Source organism: Myotis yumanensis, unplaced genomic scaffold, assembly GCF_028538775.1.
Source record: "Myotis yumanensis isolate MYYU_CA2020_CCGP unplaced genomic scaffold, mMyoYum1.0.hap1 SCAF_14, whole genome shotgun sequence".
NCBI lineage: Eukaryota > Metazoa > Chordata > Mammalia > Chiroptera > Vespertilionidae > Myotis > Myotis yumanensis.
This window is the reverse complement of record NW_027223765.1, coordinates 32,259,479-32,278,531: the sequence shown is the minus strand read 5'-3', so window position 1 is coordinate 32,278,531 and position 19,053 is coordinate 32,259,479. Positions and strand designations below refer to the sequence as shown.

The window sequence follows — 19,053 nt, the reverse complement described above, 5'->3', positions numbered from 1 at the left end:
GAGCCCAGCTAAAAGGAGCAATTTGAGGAGGTTAGGAGAAGTCCAACATACCTTCTCCATTTCCTTCTCAAAAAAAAAAAAAAAAAAAAAGGAAAGAAAAGGCAGTTTTGGGTCTTTATCACACCAAAAATGGTTCCCCTCAGACATGAGAAAAAGACCAAGAAGTCCAGTCAGGGGTGGGGAAACTCAAAGCTCATCTAACCTTGCACCACCATTAATTTCACCTTCATGGCAATGGCTAAGCTAGGCCCCTTTTCTTGGCCACCTGCACTGTCCAGAACTGCAGATGGAAAAATACAGAGATCAGGGGATCACCCCAGGCACAGGGCCCCCCTCCTCCCTAAGGTTCCCTCAATCATCGGGTGGGATGTGCAGGGCAGAATACACCATCACCTGACTGTCCTTCTGCCGTTGGCACGAGAGGCTGCGCTGGATACTTCGGAGGGACCCTCCAGCTGTAATAAAGGCCCAGAGCCCCATGGAAACAGTGACTGCACAGATGGGCAGCAGGCTGGCCTCGTACCATGGGTTCAGGAATGTCAGTAGATGACTCCCAACACCCAGGCCCGAAGTCCAGTACCGTCTCCTCTCACAGGCATCAAAGAACACAACTCCCCAGAAGGTATGAAGCAGGATGATGGCTGCTGTCAGAAAAGCGATGCCAAGAAGTAATAGGGTAAATCTCCATGGATCCCAACCACACCTGGCCCAAGTGCATCGGCCAAAATATTGATAACAGAGAAGACACCACTGATGATACTGAAAGAAAGAACAGACACATAGGCCACCTGGCGGATGGAGATGGGTGATCTTCGGTCCTCACTCACAATGCTAACCCCTCATCTGCCTTCTTAAGCAGCTTGTAGTAGGCAAAGCGGAACATCTCCTGTAGAAGGACAGAGACCACAGCACCAAAAATCAGGAGGCCATACTGGAGCCGGGCAACTGACGGGTTGGTCACATGGACCAAGATGAACCAGACCACAGAGGCCAGGAGCAGAGAGACCAGCCAGAAAAATGCCCCTGCGACCAGGATGATGACACGAAGTGGGTCCTCAGGCACAGTGATCAAGAGAGCAAAGTCCAGGCCGAAAGCGACAAAGGTGCACCCAAAAAACACTGCGGCCCCTATTGCTGGTCAGCTGGGGGCGGGGTGGAGGCCTGGCCAAGAGAGGCAAATGGGAGGAGCACGCCCGCCAGAGTCCACGTGGGGTGGCGACCTGACCCGTAAGGGGTGAGGTGCAATGTCACCCTGGGGCCCCGGGGAAGGGGTGGTTGGAAGTTTCGAATAAGTTTCATGTTTTATATTTCACAATTTATGTGGTTTTTTAAAAATAAATCTTTATTGTTCAGATTATTACAGTTGTTCCCCCCCCCCACAGCTGCCCTCCACCAGGTTTCCACCCACCCCATGCCCTTATCCCACCCCCATTGTCCTCGTCCATAGGTGTAAGATTTTTGTCCAATCTCTTCCCCCACCCTGAGAATTGTCTGTCCACTCCCTTTCTATGTCCCCGATTCTATTATTTCACCAGTTTATTCCATTCTTCAGATTTTTTATTCACTTGATTTTTAGATTCACTTGTTGGTAGATGTGTATTTGTTGTCACTTTGTTGTTCATAATTTTTATCTTTACCTTTTTCTTCTTCTTAAAGAATACCCTTCAGCATTTCATATAATACTGGTTTGGTGGTGGTGAACTTTAGTTTTTCTTGTCTGTGAAGCTCTTGATCTGACCTTCAATTCTGAATGATAGCTTTGCTGGGTAAAGTAATCTTGGTTGTAGGTTCTTGCTATTCATCACTTTGTATATTTCTTGCCACTCCCTTCTGGCCTGCAAAGTTTCTGTTGAGAAATCAGCTGACAGTTGTATGGGTACTCTCTTGTAGGTAACTGACTTTTTTTCTCTTGCTGCTTTTAATATTCTTTGTCTTTTGTCCTTGGCATTTTAATTATGATGTGTCTTTGTGTGGTTCTCTTTGGATTCCTTTTGTTTGGGGTTCTCTGTGCTTCCTGGACTTGTAAGTCTATTTCTTTTGCCAGGTAGGGGAAGTTTTCTGTCATTATTTCTTCAAATATGTTTTCAATATCTTGCTCTCTTCTTCTGGCACACCATAATTTGGATGTTGGTATGCTTTGAAGTTGTCCCAGAGGCTCCTTACACTATCTTCATACTTTTGAATTCTTTTTGCTTTTCTGGTTGGATGTTTTTTGCTTCTTATTTCAAATCTTTGACTTGATTCTTGGGATCCTTTTGTCTGCTGTTGGATCTCTGTATATTCTTTATTTCACTCAGTGTATGCTTAATTTCTGATGGGTCCTTTTTCATATCCTTGAGGGTCTCATTAAATTTCTCTGAGGTTTCTAGATTCTTGAGTAACCTTATAACCGTGGTTTTGAACTCTATTTTCAGTATTTTGCTTTCTTCCATTTCTTTCATTTGTGACTTCTTTGTGCATTTTTGCTGCTTCCCTGTGTTTCTATGTACTGGGTAGCTGTTAAGTCTCCTTGAGCTTATAGAGTGGCCTTATGTGGTTGGTGTCCTATTGGGCCCAGTGGCTCAGCCTCCCCAGTCACCTGAGATGGACGCTCTTGGTGCACCCTTTTGTGGGCTGTTTGCACAGTTTTGTAATTAACCCTTGATTGCTGTTGGTATCACTAGGAGGAATTGACCTCCAGACCAATTGGCTGTGATGACCAGCAGTGTCTACACTGGAAGATCTGTTGCACAGGAGACACCCTTATGGGGCAGGACTTGCTTTCATGGGGCTTTGGTGCTCACTGAGTCTGCCCCTTGAGTGTGTCTCTTATGGATGTGAAGAGTTGTAATCCGGTATGGTCTCACTCTGAACACTGGGTACACTGGCTCTTGGATCTCCAAGGAGGTGCAAGGTCAGCCACTGTCTGAGGCCACTCAGCAGGAGCTACAGAGACACCTGCAGATTCTTCCTCTTCGTATGGGGTTTGGAAGTGCCCAGATGAGGCCCAGCTGTGAAGCAAAGCCGCTGCTGCTGCTGCCAGGCCTTGGGCCTGCTTTTGGAATCTCTGGGGCTCTCTGACCCAGCTGCTGTTTGTTTTAGGTTAAAGGACAGGCCATTCATATGCAAAAGCCCATGCACACAGCTTGGGTGGGGTGGGGTCTCTGGGAATCACCAGGGTGGAGCAAACAGCAATGGCTGCCCTGAATCGAAGTCCCTGGTTCTCTGTGTCCCGCGCACCCATGCAGGAACAATGGCCGCTGTGAGCACCTCTACGAGTAAGCCGCCCTCGTGTTCCTGTCCCGATGCCAGACAGTCCAGTTTCTCCCAGTATGTGTCTGGGTCCCCCAGTCTTGCCAGGAACTGGAGTTCAGAGCAAGCAGAAGCTTGTATGGACCTCCCGGTTTAAAGAACAGCACTTCCAGGTGCCAGCACTTTCTGTGCCTCCGCACCTCTGACCAGTCTCAATGAGCTTTCTTCACCTCTCTAGCTGTGGAACTTCCACTCAGCCAGCTTTCCCACGGTTCTGGGTGGTAGTTGTTCTGCCGTTTAGTTGTAATTTTGATGTGGTTGTGAGAGGCAGCAAGTATAGGTGATTACCTATGTTGCCATCTTGGCTTTTTTTCTTCTTCTTCTTCACAATTTATGTTTTTTATTAGAGACAACAGTCTACTAAATAAAAGTAGTAACAAGATATTTCACAATTTAAATCTTAGGAATTTAATTTCATTAATAAAAGTAGGTGCATATTCATACTGGGTAACCTAAAAATGCTGTTTCATCTATGGTCTAAAATACTTTTCATAAGAAATTTAGTCCCAGCACAAATAATTCCATCACTACTTTTTTTTTACATGTTTTATAATGAACAGTTTGTGTTATTTTTTAAAAAAGGGAAGTATTGATTTGAGAGAAACAAATCAATTGGTTCCCTCCTGCACACACCCCGACAAAGGCCTGGGCCAGGGAGGAGCCTGCAACCAGAATCGTGCCCCTGACCAGGATCGAACCTGGGACCTTTAGGTCTGCAGGCAGACGCTCTATTCACTGAGCCAAACCGGCTAGGGCAACAGTTGTTGTTCTTAATAATAACTTTACAATAAACTCAAGACAACCTTTCAAATCTGCTTTTATTTTCTTTTTTCCTCCTCACACATAGAGCTTCTCCCCACACATTTCTTGCAGCTGTAAAGTCACTTCATGTTGGTCAGGTACCATTTTACCTCTAAAACTTGGTTGGCATCAATATGACAGTTAACCAGTGTTAAATCTATAAAATATTTACATGGCACAGCACATTAAGCTTTAGACACTTGGCAATTAAACCACATAAAAAAATAGGACAAGACCCACATGTTCAGAATCAGGTGTTCACAGTCCCCGTCTGACGACTGTACAATGGTTCCAAAGGCAGCAGAGGCAACAGGCAGTTACTTCAGAGGACACCGAACACTACGCTTGGGAAGCACATTACAATGTTACCGCAGTGTCATGTACCACCCCACCTCTCTCTCAGGTGGTCTCACAATTCTAGAATGTCAGGTCCGGCTGATACAAAATAAAGACAAACAACACAACATTTACTCTGTGGACATATTCAAACTTCTACTATGCACGCATTGTGATTTTGAAAGCAACTCGTCCTAAAAACTTGTCACGGTCATCGTAGTTTTTCAGGTTTTTTGATCCAACAATCTTGCACTCAACTGTTACTTCTTTTGGGGTACTGCTAGCAGTATAGTTGAGCTGGACAGCAACTAATGGCTGTAGATAACTTGCCTGGTAAATAAAGGAAAACATATTAATTCAAATTCAAAGTAACCTCATCTACACTTCATCAAGAGTTAAGTTTATTCTGTAAAATTTTAAAACCAAAGTTTTAATCTATTAATTACATCTATTATTTTCCATTCTCTACTTTCCCCCCTTAAAACTGGATGTTCATTTATTTTCACTTAATTTTTATTGATAAGAGTATTTATGGCTATGAATTTCCCTGAGTACTGTTTTAAAAGCATCCCATGGGCTGTGATTATATTGCTTCATTACCAGTATTTTTTAGATATCCTACAATTTTGGTTTGAATTTTCCCTTTCACTCAAGTTGTTTAATAAAAATGTTGACTCCCTCCGTCTTTTGAGAGGGGCCCTTTTATTAATTTCTTTGGTTAATCCTCACCCAAGGATATTTTTTCCACTGATTTTTAGAGAGTGGAAAGTGGTGGGGGCACTGATGTGAGACACTGATGCCCTTGACTGGGAATTGAACCCATGACCCTCCAGTGCGTAGGGTGATGCTCTAACCACTGTGCCACTGGCCAGGGCTAGGATGTATTTTTTTAAAAAATATATATATTTTATTGATTTTTTATAGAGAGGAAGGAAGAGAGCTAGAGAGTTAGAAACATCGATGAGAGAGAAACATCGATCAACTGCCTCCTGCACATCTCCCACTGGGGATGTGTCCGCAACCCAGGTACATGCCCTTGACCGGAATCGAACCTGGGACCTTTCAGTCCGCAGGCCGACGCTCTATCCACTGAGCCAAACCGGTTTCGGCGGATGTATTTTTTAACAATAAATTTTGTGACTGTTCTAGGTGTGCTTGAGGATCTGTATTGTATTACCTCCGTATTATTGTTTGATAAATGTGCATAAGATCCACCTTATCATTACGTTAGTTAGGTCTCCTGTATCCCTACTTAAGATTCCTGTGTAATGTGGCACAAATATACTCAGTTGCTGTGCTATCATTATGATTTCTAAATACAATTCTTCACTGAAAGGAACTAGGGCCTGATTCCAGGGTTAGGAAGGGAAAGTAAGAAGTGCTCAAAGAATCCTGGGGGCATGTCAAAAGGACAGAGAAGCCAGCCTGAATGTTTCCCACCAGCCAAATCTGGGTCTAGCACCCAAATAAGTGATTATAACAGGTTATATATAACCCCTGAATAAAATAAGAATCCATGAAAACATAATGATACACATAAGTAATAACTGATAGAGAAGAAAAAGTTCTGTCTTAGAGTAGAATGCCAACTAGTAAATGGAAAAAGGAGAGACAGAATTAGAAAAACATTTGGGCCCTAGCTGGTTTGGCTCAGTGACTAGAGTGTCATCATGTGGACCAAAAGGTCCTAGGTTCGATTCCGGTCAAGGGCATATACCTCGGCTGCAGGCTCTTCCCCGGCCTGGGCCCTGGTCAGGGCATGAGCAGGAGGCAACCAATCAATATGCCTCTCTCACATCAATGTTTCTCTCTGTCTTTCCCTCTCTCTAAAAATCAATGGAAAATTATCCACAAGTGAGGATTTTAAAAACTAAAAAGTAAATAAAACTTTGTTAAAAAAAAAGAAAAAAGAAAAACATTGGGAACAGCTCTATTATTAACCGATTTATGCAAGAATCAGCAAATGCTAAGGCTATGAGAGAAACAATTTTACAGACTCCAAGTATTCTCCCCAGATAATATTTATTGATTACAGTGGAGAAACCTGGCCGACACCAGTTGGTAACCAGGAGTTCAAGGTTACTATCACCATTAATGGGACTAATCAATACCAAGTCTCTCCTGATGAACATTCTTAAAAGGAAGTAACATTTCTTCTGAGGCATACCTGCCAAAAATGTACAACCTACATTTAATCATGAAGAACACCAGACAAGCTCAAACTGAGCAACATAAACAAAACAAGCCAAGAGAGGCCTGTACCGGTTTTTGAAGAGTGCAAGGGTGTGAGGAATGCTCCAGGTCAAGGTGACTGAAGATGTTAACAGTGTGATATCCTGGGGCTGGAAAACACTTTTCTTTTCCAATGAAGGACATCACTGGAACAACTGGTGAAATCTAAACAAGGCCCAGTGATTGGACAATAGCCTCTAATAAGGTTAACTTCCTTTGATGACTAGATTATGGTTAGTAAGATGATGTCATTATTTTTAGGAAAGAGCACTCAAGCATTTAGTGTAAAGTGGCATCATGTTTATAACTTTGTCCCAAATGGTTCAGGGGAAAAAAAAATTATATATAAATGGAGACTGATAAGACAACCGAGGTAAAATAGTAACATTTGGGAAATCTGGGCAAAAGGTCTATGGGAATTCTTTTTACTATTTTAACCACTTTATGTTTGAAATCATTTTAAAATAAAAGTTTTCTAAGTATACATACAGTATGATCCCAATTTTATAAAATGAATTATTTATAAACATATACTTAAAAAATATGAAAGAAATTAGACCATAACATAGTTATCTCTGGGTAATGAGCTTTATTTATTTCTTGATTAATTCCTTCTCTACATTCTCTAAATAAACGCATCCTAAATAATTAAAGTGATAATGGTATTTTCTACTTGAATTTTTTGTTTTGAATTGTAGACAAGGAATCTTCATTTGCCATCACCATTTGTATTTAAAAACAAGAACAAATGATGCACAAGTTACACAAGACAGGTCTACCTGTCCCAGACAAGTGTCATTTTAATACAGATGTGCCTGTTCCCACTTAAGAACTTCTAAATACTTACATGCAGTTTTTTCCCATAATATGGAAAATATTTTAAGTCTATGTTTCCCTCAGGAGGATATGCTGCTAGAGTTGTTGTGTTTTCACCCTATAGTTGAAAACAAAAGAAACCCTCTTTAAGGTCACAAAAAAAGTGAATTTAAAAAATGTATTTATTACACAGCAGTATCAGTTATGAACAGTATGGGGAAACTACAATGCTACTCCAAGGACATTAATCACAAGTGCAGTTTTGAGGAGACTTACTCATCTTGATTTAAACCCCCTGAAACAAACTGTCTTTACTCTTCTTACATTTCCTGTTGCCCTGTATGCTTTCCCATGTGCCCCAACCAGGAATCAAACCGTGACCTCCTGGTTCATAGGTCAACCGTCAACCACTGAGCTACACTGGCCAGACCAGTAACCTATCTAATAAAAAACAAACATGCAAATTGACTGTACCTTTGCTACGCCCCAAGCCATGCCCACCATCCAATCAGAGCGACTATATGCAAACTGACACAACCAAGATGGCGGCTGGCAGTTACGGAGCTGGAGCAAGCAGGAGGCTTGGTTGCCCCCGAGATGGAGGAAGCCAAGCTTCCCACCTGCTCTGGCCTCTGCTGAAGGAGTGGCTGGGGGCCTGGGCTGCTGGGAGCGGGGCAGGAACTAAGCAGCCAGGAGAGGGGTCTGGGCCGCTGGGAGCAGGGTGGGAACTTCCCGGGGTGGGCGTCAGGCTGCTGGGAGGGGGGCGGGAACTTCTGCCACGTTGCCATGGCAGAAGCCGTAGCTGCTTGCTCATTCACTTACTCGCTCATTCATTCACTCATTATTCACTCACTCACTCAGCAAACCCTCTCAGGTCCCTGGCACCAGGCCAGGCACTGAAGGTGAAGCAGGATAAGACAGAGCTAAGTCCTCAAGATATTAGTAATTCAGTAGGGCGCAGCAGGCACATGAACAGGGCAGTTGTACGCACAGATGCACTGTACTGGGTTCGGTGAGGGATGTAACTAATGCCGACTTTGTTCTCTTGATAAAATGGGGCCTCGGGAGCCAGGCCGCCCCAAGCCTGTAGGCCTGTGCCTAGGCCCGGAGTGGCCGGGGTCCCGGAACATGACAGAGGGTGCAGGTTGGGCTGAGGGGGTCCGGCCCCACTCCCCACCCCCCTCACCCCTGTGCACAAATTTCGTGCATCAGACTACTAGTTCTTAATAAATGACTTATAAAAATCTTGTGTAACACATCCAAAATAGGTCTAATTTTAATGACTATAATTTTAACACATACTAGGTAGCAAATAGACAACAATTATTAAAATCAGTGGTAAGTTTACTAAATACAAATTAAAATAAAACCTTACTAAATGCTTCAATTCTAGATTTGAATAGGAATTTCTATTTTTGAAAGCACATGAAACACTGTAGCATAATTATTAACTGTCATGCAACACATGTGCATGGGGTGACCCAGGGAAGACGACACAAAGCAGTGATGATGCTCCACAGGAAGAGCAAGTTCTATGAGCCAGAGCGCAGGTGTGCGGGAAGAGCAGTGAGAACAAGGCTAAGAGAAACGATTCCAACACCACCCTAGCATCTGTACTCCCTTAACATTAAAAAAAAAAAAAAAAAAAAAAAAAGTCTAAAATAGCATTTTATCTCAGAGAAAAAAATTATCGTTTGGTTATGAGTGCTTTTCTGCACCGCTTTGTATAACCTAATTCACAGAAACACATAGGTGGTACCTAAAATATAAAAAGTTTCCTTTGGGTTACAATTTATTGTGCACTTCAGTATGTATTTCCAGCCACATTTAGCTGATATTTACCTCATTTATTGATGCTAACAACCCTTAAGAGGGCAGAAGCCCCAGCTGGTTTAGCTCAGTGGATAGAGTGTTGGCCTGCGACTAAAGGGTCCTGGGTTCGATTCCGGTCAAGGGCACATGCCAGGGTTGTGGGCTTGATCCCCAGTGTGGGGCAAGCAGGAGGCAACTGACCAATGATTCTCTCTCATCACTGATGTTTCTCTCTCTCTCTCCCTCTCCCAATTCAATTAAAAAAAAAAAGAAAAGAAAGAGGCAGGATCAATTACGGAGAGGGGAGCTAACGTCAGAGTTAAGGTCACAGGCTCAAGACTGCCCACCTGTGACAGACTCCTAATTGTTCTCTTGGTCTGTACCTAAATCATACTGTGGCAGGCTTTTACTTAAACTTGATTTTATACCTTCTGTAAAAATAAACATTTAGAGATGATAAAATACTGAAATGCGTATCTGAATGATGATGAGCTATTTTAGGGTAAAGCATCCATGTCATATTTTCTAAGCATATATAATGATACCATATTGGAAACTGTAAGTAACTAAGTACAAGAGTTTATTAATAGCCACTAAGTTCTACTGAAAACAAAATAAAGTTTTAAAATGAAAATTAATGTATTTTCTTTTATACAATCCTAACTCATAAGCTACTTAAAGAATACACATCAAATGTTCTAAGTAGCGATTATTTCTGGTTAGCATTAAAAAAAATTTCCTCAAATGAACATGATTCATTTTTGTAAGGAAATAAAATACCGAAAGAATGAATGACACAAACATGTTAAAGGCTACCTGTAAGAGCATGTTCTGTCACCAGTGTTTGTGCAGCAAATGTTTCCATCTGCTCCACAGAGACACTAAAATGTATGGACTCCTGATCGCACTTCTCTAACTAGCCTAGGAGTAAAACGCAATTTTACCAGCATTTCTTCCAATTCTGTGTGCTTTTTCTCAAAACAAAAATATTCCACAACTAAAAAAAAAAAGCAAAGCAAAACATCCCATCTGTTTTGATTACTTTATGTACTTTACACATAACAAAAACCATCTGAAATCTGAGTCACTAGACCAGGATTTGTCATTGACATTCCCCCAAACTCTTCTAGAAGCAAAGGACACAGAATAGATAAACAAGGAGAAAAATCCATTTAAAACCCTAAGGGATGAGTTATATGGAGGTTTTTTATATTGGCCAAAGGTTTATAAAACCGAAACCTTAGGAACGGGTTCTATAAAGTTTGTTCTTCTGGACTAAATGTGTGTGTGTTTTCCCTTCTTGGTGGTGCTGGCTCTATAGACCACCATCCCAAGCTCATCTATGTAGTCTGCTCACATAGAAAAGCAACAGGTCCTGCAGACACAGGTACACTGTCAGGAAATGAGCACTTCTACCTGGCTGAAGCCTAGCAACCCAGCCTCAGGAATTTCTACTAGAAAGATTTGCAAGCAAGGAGGTTCATAAAGAGTCCCAAAGTACAGCTTTTCTTTTGTCTCGAGAGATGATGGTAAATTTTTAGAAGGACTTGTTTATCAGAAAAGCGTGGCTTCAATGTAGCATCTGGTTAAGTGAGATTCTGGCTTTTTATCCAGTTTCCTGCTGAGCTGAATATGGCATAAAGAGATAAAGTGAATTGCCTATGGTGATGTGTATACCTCCAACCTAGAGAAACCACGCACTTCCCGATTTTTATTGTACTCAAAAGGAGATAGTAAGGATCCTCTAATGCAGAGGTTCTCGAGGGTGGGCCCCAGACTGGCAGCATCGCCTGGAAGCTTTAGGTAAATGTAAATTTTGGGCCTAACCCCAGACCAATGGAGTAAAAAACTTCAAGAATGGAAATCAGCAAGCTCTCCAAGTGGTTCTGCTGGATGATCGAATTTGATAACCACTGAGCCAAGAAGTTTCTGTCCAAATACAATACCATTCATGGTTAAAAGGAATTACTATTTTTTCCATAAGCAACTTTAGAAGTGATTTCAATGTAATGTTTCAAGTGAAATATTTCTGACACAACTGGAGTTAGAATGTCAATATTTTGCACAATGATATAATTAAATTTAGAACTTAAAAAGTTTCCCCTCAGAACTGTTACCAATATTTACATATTTGTCTTCATTGCACTTGCAGCATAGAGAGAAAACAAAACAAAACAAAAAACTATGAGATGAAAACTGCACAGAACTCTCAAACAAACAAACAAACCCAAAAAAATCACAAAGTCAGGACAGGAGAGAAAAGCAATGCCTCTACCATGCTGCATTAAATCTCAGGTGTCTCTGATATACACCAATTGATGTACTATTAAGAAAGAAAACACATGGTAAGGCACACCATTGATTGTAAAACCAACCCCAATTTCAGTGTTATTAAGCTGGAAAAAAGGTGAATCTTAGCATTAATGAACTGTGGCATATGGTGCTGTAAAGCAATGCACGTGAAATCAAATTCACACGAAAAACAAGTCTTTCATTATCACGAGCACACAGAGAAGGGCTACCCTACCCACCAAGCTTGGTGAAATTCTATTCTTCTAAGACTGGCACTACAAGCACTTTTAAAATGTGACAGGGAGAGGGGATGACTAAAACTTATTATTAGACTTTTAAAGTGTTCAGACACACTAGAACTTTAACGAAAGTTGGGTTATTTCTTGAATACTAACCTTAGAATTACCAGTGCATTCTATCCTTGGTTGTCCTTGAGGCTTTAATCCAATTATCTAAGGTAAAAAAAAGTTGATTAATTGAAACATCACAAATGTATACCACAGGAACCAGAAGTGCAAGAGTTGAGATTAACAGTAATTCTGTGTATTGAAAACCCATTACCTGTGCCTTTTATGCTAATTTCATTTTAGAGGACTAGAATGGACTTTTCAATATAATAATCTTACCAACTGGCTATCTTATTACTGTACTAAGGCAAGTCAGGAAATACATCAGTTACCAAAGAACTGACCAAAACACAGTATTGCACTTGCTACCCTTAAATTAAGAAACAACCAAACAGACACCTTTAAATTTCATTATTTATATGAGCAAATAATGCAAATGATAAGAATTGTAGAGGCACAATATAATTACCTTTTTTCATGAAAATATGTTAGGTCACAATCCTCCCATTTCCATCATGCTTCCAGGGAGCCTGACCAGAGTCCACATCTATCTGTCCCACACAATGCACACACAGGGGATAATCCCATTTTAAGACTCTCAGCACTATTCAGTTATATGGAATGAGGCTACCTGCATGTTTGTAGTTGACATAACTAGCTCTTGTATGAATGATAACAGATATTTATTCATCTATTTTGTGAGGATTTTGGCATTCTGAATTTATATGCATTTTATATGTGAGTGCCTGGTAAAATGTAAATATTTCTCACAAAAGACACTGCATTATGCTTACTTTGTTAACCTTAATTCTTAACACAGTCTTCTTGGAACACCCTCAATCATTTACTGGTGCCTACTATGTGTCAGGCAGTGTTTCAGAATGACCTCTGGAATGCTGTGGGATGAACAGACGCTGTCACCACTGTCCTTTGGGGGAGGGGAAGGATGGAGCTGGAGGGTGTCAGCATGGGTGTGTTAGGATCTAGCTGGCTCTCCCTCCAGGGAAACTCCTTACTTAGTGCCAACTTTGGAAGACATAAGCTGTACTTTTATTAGGGATGGTAGCAATTTGCTTATTGGATATGATATGTGAACTCAGGATCTTGAGAGGTCTTCACCTTTTTATGAACCTACCCTTACTCTGGGTAAATGTCCAGGAATTACCTCACTTTTCAAGGGGAGACCTTGTGGGCCTCAACAGGGTAACTGTGTCAGAACACAACTCTGCAGCACAACGTTCAGAGAGCAGCAGTGCACGGGGGTTAGGGATCACTTCACGGCAGAAGGGACGCAGCTTCCTTTGCACCATGACAGAGAGTGTAATCACTTACATGGGAGAGCACGTTAGCCTTTTAATTTGCTGATGGCTATACAATTCAGGCACCTCTTCTGCACAACATAGCAAAATACTACCAACTGGCTACAACTGAGCTCATTATATTGCAGCTTTATTTGTATTTCTATTATTTAATTGTACAGTATAATACAAAAATATGCTTTCCTACTAAATCTAAGTCAAAACTTCATATATTCCCCATGGGATTTTAAGTTGCTTTACAACACAGTATTCAAAGTTGATACTGAACATTAACAAAACCATGCTTTGGGCATGACACCCAGAATACCTGCCCCTAGAAGCATTCATCTATGTCTGCATGCATGCAACTCTCTCCAAAGGGGAAAAGCAGAAGTTGTTTTACTCCCTATACTATGATTAACTTGTGAACCAATCTTGTTTGCCTTCTGTATTAATTTTTCCAAAGGTCAATCAATATCACTGTTAGCCCTTTACACAAGCTATCCCAAATGAGACATTTAAAAAATACCTGCCAGTTTCTTAATAAGGGTATTAGAAAAAGCAGCAATAGCAGCAAAATATGTACATACTCTGTTCATTTTCACAAGAATACAAGGGTGTCCTTGGGAGTAGCCGAAGTCAGGATCATTCTCCCCACTGCATGCTTCAAGTAAGTTAAGAGGAAACTGACATGCTTCATAAACTGGACCCTTCTGTTCAGAGAGGACTCCATTGGTGCAGACTTTAAGATTCTTCTGTGCTGCCGAAGCATATGCTACAAAGGAAACATATGTGTGCACAGATCAGCCAAAAAAAGATCTTCAACACATCTAGGAATATATGTCCTCCTTTGGACAACATTCTTGGAAGACAAAAACAGCGAGGCTAATTACTAGATAATTTTAGGGGAAGAATATTAAGTTTGTTCCTTTAACTGTTAAGAGCTACCTAGTGCTCTGAAGTTTACTGCATTTCAACACTGATACACGCTGGATTATAGATCAATATCTTTTGTCATCATGAGGTGGTCCCAGCCATGGCTATAGCATTATCTGAATGACGCCTCTGTTCCTGGCCCCAAGATATAACAGTGAGAACCTAAAAAGGTACTGTTGCTGCCCTTAAAGAGCTTACAGTGCAGTGGGGAAGATAGGTGTTAAATATAAAATCATAATCGAAGGGTCTCAAGATAGACAGTGCTATGCAGTCTATACTAACAGGACCTGCAACAGAGCCGAGAGCTAATTTTAACTTAGAGAAAGGCGTTGCAGCAGAGATGGAGGTAACTATTAACTCCACTGCTCTATTTTCCTCCACTACACTTACTACCTCCTAATCCACCCAGGGCAAGAACGCCACAAAGACATTTTTCTTTTGTTTATTGATGGAACCTAGAAGCGTGCTTGACACAGAAAAGGCATTCATAAAAGTATGTGTTGAATGAACAAAACTGCAGTTAGAAAGGTGTAGCAGGAAACTACTGTTTTTATTACAGACCTTTCTTTACTATTGGGTTTTTAAACCATGGTCATATCTCATAAAAAATAAGTATATATTTAATTATAAAAGGAAAGAGACTTAGGAAGATAGCTAATGGAAGATGTGGGATTCAGGAGAGGATTTTGATTTAAAATAGGAATTGAGGGCTTTTGCATGCTGACAGGAAAGATCAATGAGAGGCTAAATGTACAAAAGGACTGTAAGTAGCATATTTTTGAGACAGTGAGAAGGATGAGATCCATGGCCTGGCTGGTGGTACAGGTGAAAGGCAGCTCCCTCATCAGAGCAGGAGGAATACCAGACAAAATGGCTACAACTGTCAGTTTGTTTTACTAATAAACGGGGAAACTGGGAGGAATTCCTATCTGAGCCTCAATTTTCTCTTAAAGCAGGAATGTTATTCTACCATGTGCCACTTAATAATGGGGGTCTGTTCTGAGACTGTTGCCTTAGGTGAGTTCACCACTGTGCAAACGTCATAGAGTTCACTTATTCAAACTTGGATGGTACAGTCTACTACACACCTAGGCTAGAGGGCATAGCCTACTGCTCTGTAGGGGAGAAAAAATGATTTGTCCTGGCCTTCTGGGTTCTTGGCTGAAACATCCCTATAATAAAAGACAGATGAACAGGAGAAAAACAAACAAGGTTAAAAACATGTAATCTCCTGTATACATGGGAAAGACCCACGAAAACTGAGCAACTTGTCAAAACAGCCTGAAGCTACCACCTTAAATGCCATCTTCAGCTGAAGACAAAGAAGATGCTGGGCTTGGGGGTGTCAGCTATGGGAGGTCCCCTGGAAAAGCACCGTAAACAAGGGTAAGGTTGTTGCGCTGGTCTACATCTCTGTCTTTTGCATCGATGAGAGTGTCCAGAGATAAGGTCAACCCCCTTACAAACGGGGATCATCTGTACAAATGTAAAGGTTTTTTACCAAGGGCCACTTCTAGTTGGTTTGCAGAGCTGCTCCCATGGCTGCTGTTTCTCAAAATTAACCAGCCTAAAGTAATCCTATGCGAGACATTTTGGGGTGACAAATTCAGTTCCCCTATAGCTCCTGGCTACAAATTTGCATAGCACATTGCTGGACTGAATACTGTTGGCAACTGTAACACAATAGTATTTGTATAATGTGTTGCCCTATGGCCTTATGATGGCTACTGAGTCACTAGGCAATAGGAAATTTTCAGCTCCATTACAATCTTATGAGACCACCACGGTAAATGCAGTCATTGACTGAACCATTGTTATGAGTTCTAAGGGAAAAGGCAGGAAAGTAGAGGTTGTAAATAATTATTCAGAGAAATTCTATAGCCCTGCCAGGTAGCAGAGCAAGTCCAAGAAGGTAACCAAGCATTCCAGCGCTAATTAGTCCCTGCTGAAAATCTTCAGCCCTGCCCTTGTGGCTCAGTGTGTTGAACCAGGAGGTCATGGTTTGATTCCTGGTCAGGGCACATGCCCAGGTTGTGGGCTTGATCTCTAGTAGGGGGTGTGCAGAAGGTAGCCGATCAATGATTCTCTCCATTATTGATGTTTCCATCCTTTTCTCCCTCTCTCTGAAATTAATAAAAACCTATCTTAAAAAAAGAAAAAGAAAATATTCTTCAGCAGCACCTGGTTGCTCAGGGGGGCAGGCTCTAAGGAAGAGCTTCATCCAGGAATCTCATGGCTTCATCCATTTGCAATTTATGACCAATAGATTGAGAGAGGCAAGGGGTTTTAGAGTAATGGCAAGAGTAAAAAAACATGGAACTAAGCTTGATAAAAGGGAAATAGGGGGATTGGCTGGGATAAAAGGGCTGAAAGTCCCAAATGAGGCAGAAGAATAGTGAGGGAAAGTTAAATAAGCAAACTAGAAGGACAGAGGTTGTGGTAGGAAAGCCTCACAGTGATTTTGGCAATGGAGTCCTATATGCTTAAGGAGTGCCTGTAAGTGTGCGGCCAAGGAAGAGGTGAGGCAATCAAGAAACAAGAGGCCAGGGCATTTGATGATTATTCATGTGAATGTTAATACCATGAAATTAGGACAAGCAAACCGTAAGAAAAGAACTGGGCCAGGGCGGGAAAGATTTACAACTGGTTAACACCAAAAAACTCAAAACTGATACATAGATTTCCTTTCTTTCTTTCTTTCTTTTTTTAAATAATAAGCAACATTCCTAGTCCCCCACACAAGCACAACATTGGATGCAAAAGATCCAAATAATTAGAGGCATTATTTTATGTAAGATAGCTTTGCTCTACTACTCAAATACTTTCCATCTTAATGCAGATATAAATGTTATGTCTCAATGAACTTACTCACATACTTCTTATAGGATAAAAATAAATTAAAAGCAACCTCTTGTTTGACTTAGACCCTTATGTCTTGCCATAAGTTAGAATATTAGAATATCATGACTAATCATGAAATCTACTTACAAGTCCTTAGTTGACTGTTTGACAGACCAAAAAAAGCAAAATAAACTCTAAGACTAAGAAAACACACTTACGCGTTAGAAACTTCTTAAGGTCTTCAATATACCCTTTATAGGACTCTGGTTCAGACACACTAAATGAATATTCCAACGCTGTCACTGGTTTTGGAAAAACCGTAAGTCCTATAAAGAGATAAAAGAGAAAGGGGTAAATTAACTGCAGTAAATTCCTTCTCTCTTTCCTCTTACCCCTAAAAGGACAGATCTCAGTAAAGTACATGGAAATTTGTGTTCACAGGTAGGTTGAAACTATCAAGAACCTCCCACTTCTGACTATGAAGGTCAACATCTGTAATGAAGAGAATTCCAAATCCTCAAAGTCACCTCAGACCAACTAGATACCTTCCTAAATCTGACTGGCTACAGTTAATTATAATTGCTCTGTTCCTTAAAAGATGCAAGCTTTACTTTGTACTTTCTATATTCATTTTTCTACCAAATGTTTTTAGGTTTTGCCCACTTGTTATTAATATATGGAGAAAATTTTTAGCAAATTAAATCTAAATACTTTTGTCATTCAAATTACAGCTGCATGGAAACATTCATAAAGAAAACTTACCTTATTCAGTAAAAGAGGCCTATACAATATAAACTCTAGGGTTAAATATTCTTCCTTTAATAATAAACACTGCTCTCTATAAAATGTTGTTTCTCATACTGAACTTGGAGTAGAAACACCAACAATTTATCAGGAGTCCATCCATGTGTATAGAACATGTTGCATGAGTTTATTAACAGAAAATGTAAGCATATTTATCTGTAAGCAATATAATCAGGCTTCTAACTTTAAGCTTTCCTCATTTAAAAAGCATTATGTCACAAGCCCTGTCCACTGTTTCTGTGCATCTAGTTAACACACCTTTCAAATGCCTCTAGAGCAATGGTTCTCAACCTTCTGGCCCTTTAAATACAGTTCCTCATGTTGTGACCCAACCATAAAATTATTTTCGTTGCTACTTCATAACTGTAATGTTGCTACTGTTATGAATCATCATGTAAATATCTGATATGCAGGATGGTCTTAGGGGACCCCTGTGAAAGGGTCGTTCGACTGCCATAGGGGTCGCGACCCACAGGTTGAGAACCACTGCTCTAGAGGGTAACCATCCTCAAGAAAACAAATAATTTTGTTAAAAATTTTGTTAACTATCCTGTAATCCAAACCCAGGAGCCTTGCTTTCTCTCCCCTTGTAATCTTCCTTACATTCCCTCCTTAAACTGCAAACTATCATTCTGGGGAGCATCTGAGATCTTCCTTCCCAACAATCCCATCAGTTTGGGCTAAAATAAACTCCTAGTAAAATTCTCTACAGGTTTGGATGTTTCTTAGGTCGACAGTAGAAATAAAACCTCTGACCATCCATTGTAGGAGAGGACAACCTGTGTATGTCAGATAGTTTGTTTTTCTTAAAACTATTTACCAAGTGTACTTAATGTATCATTACTATAAATAAATAAATGTATATGCACGAGCATTCATATGTATGAGAGTACTGTTACTGTTTTACTTACAGTATAGTATGTCTCATTCTTGACATACTATAGTAAAGTAAAACAGTAACAGTCAAGGCAGCTTGCATGTAACTATAAAAACACCTAACTTTTGCCCTGGCTGTTGTGGCTTAATGGTTAGAGCATCAGCCTGCAAACCGAAGGGTCTCAGGTTCAATTCCCAGTCAAGGGAAGGCATGTACCTGTGTTGCAGGTTTGTTCCCTGGCCCCCAGTTGGGGCAAGTTCTGGAGGCAAACAAGTGATGGGTCTCTCTCTCTCTAACCCCCTCCTTCCCTCTCTTCTACGCTCTCTGAAAATCAATGGCAAAAATATCCTTGGGTGAAGATGAACAACAA

At 40.8% G+C, this 19,053-nt stretch overlaps 1 protein-coding gene and 1 pseudogene across 1 annotated transcript in view; both read right to left on the bottom strand.

Moving 5' to 3' along the window:
* Positions 1-351: 351 nt before the first annotated feature.
* On the bottom strand, positions 352-2,441 carry LOC138992632 (gamma-secretase subunit APH-1A pseudogene; annotated as a pseudogene).
* A 1,650-nt stretch (positions 2,442-4,091) lies between these two features.
* Positions 4,092-19,053, bottom strand: part of ATP1B3 (ATPase Na+/K+ transporting subunit beta 3) — a 38,727-nt gene continuing 23,765 nt past the window's right edge. Inside the window, exons 3-7 of the mRNA XM_070433531.1 lie at positions 17,221-17,328; positions 13,816-14,000; positions 11,976-12,032; positions 7,508-7,594; positions 4,092-4,758 (exon numbers count right to left, since the gene is read on the bottom strand). Of these exons, the coding sequence (XP_070289632.1) occupies positions 4,588-4,758; positions 7,508-7,594; positions 11,976-12,032; positions 13,816-14,000; positions 17,221-17,328 (608 nt within the window). The 3' untranslated portion in view covers positions 4,092-4,587. The remainder of the gene's footprint in view (positions 4,759-7,507; positions 7,595-11,975; positions 12,033-13,815; positions 14,001-17,220; positions 17,329-19,053) is intronic.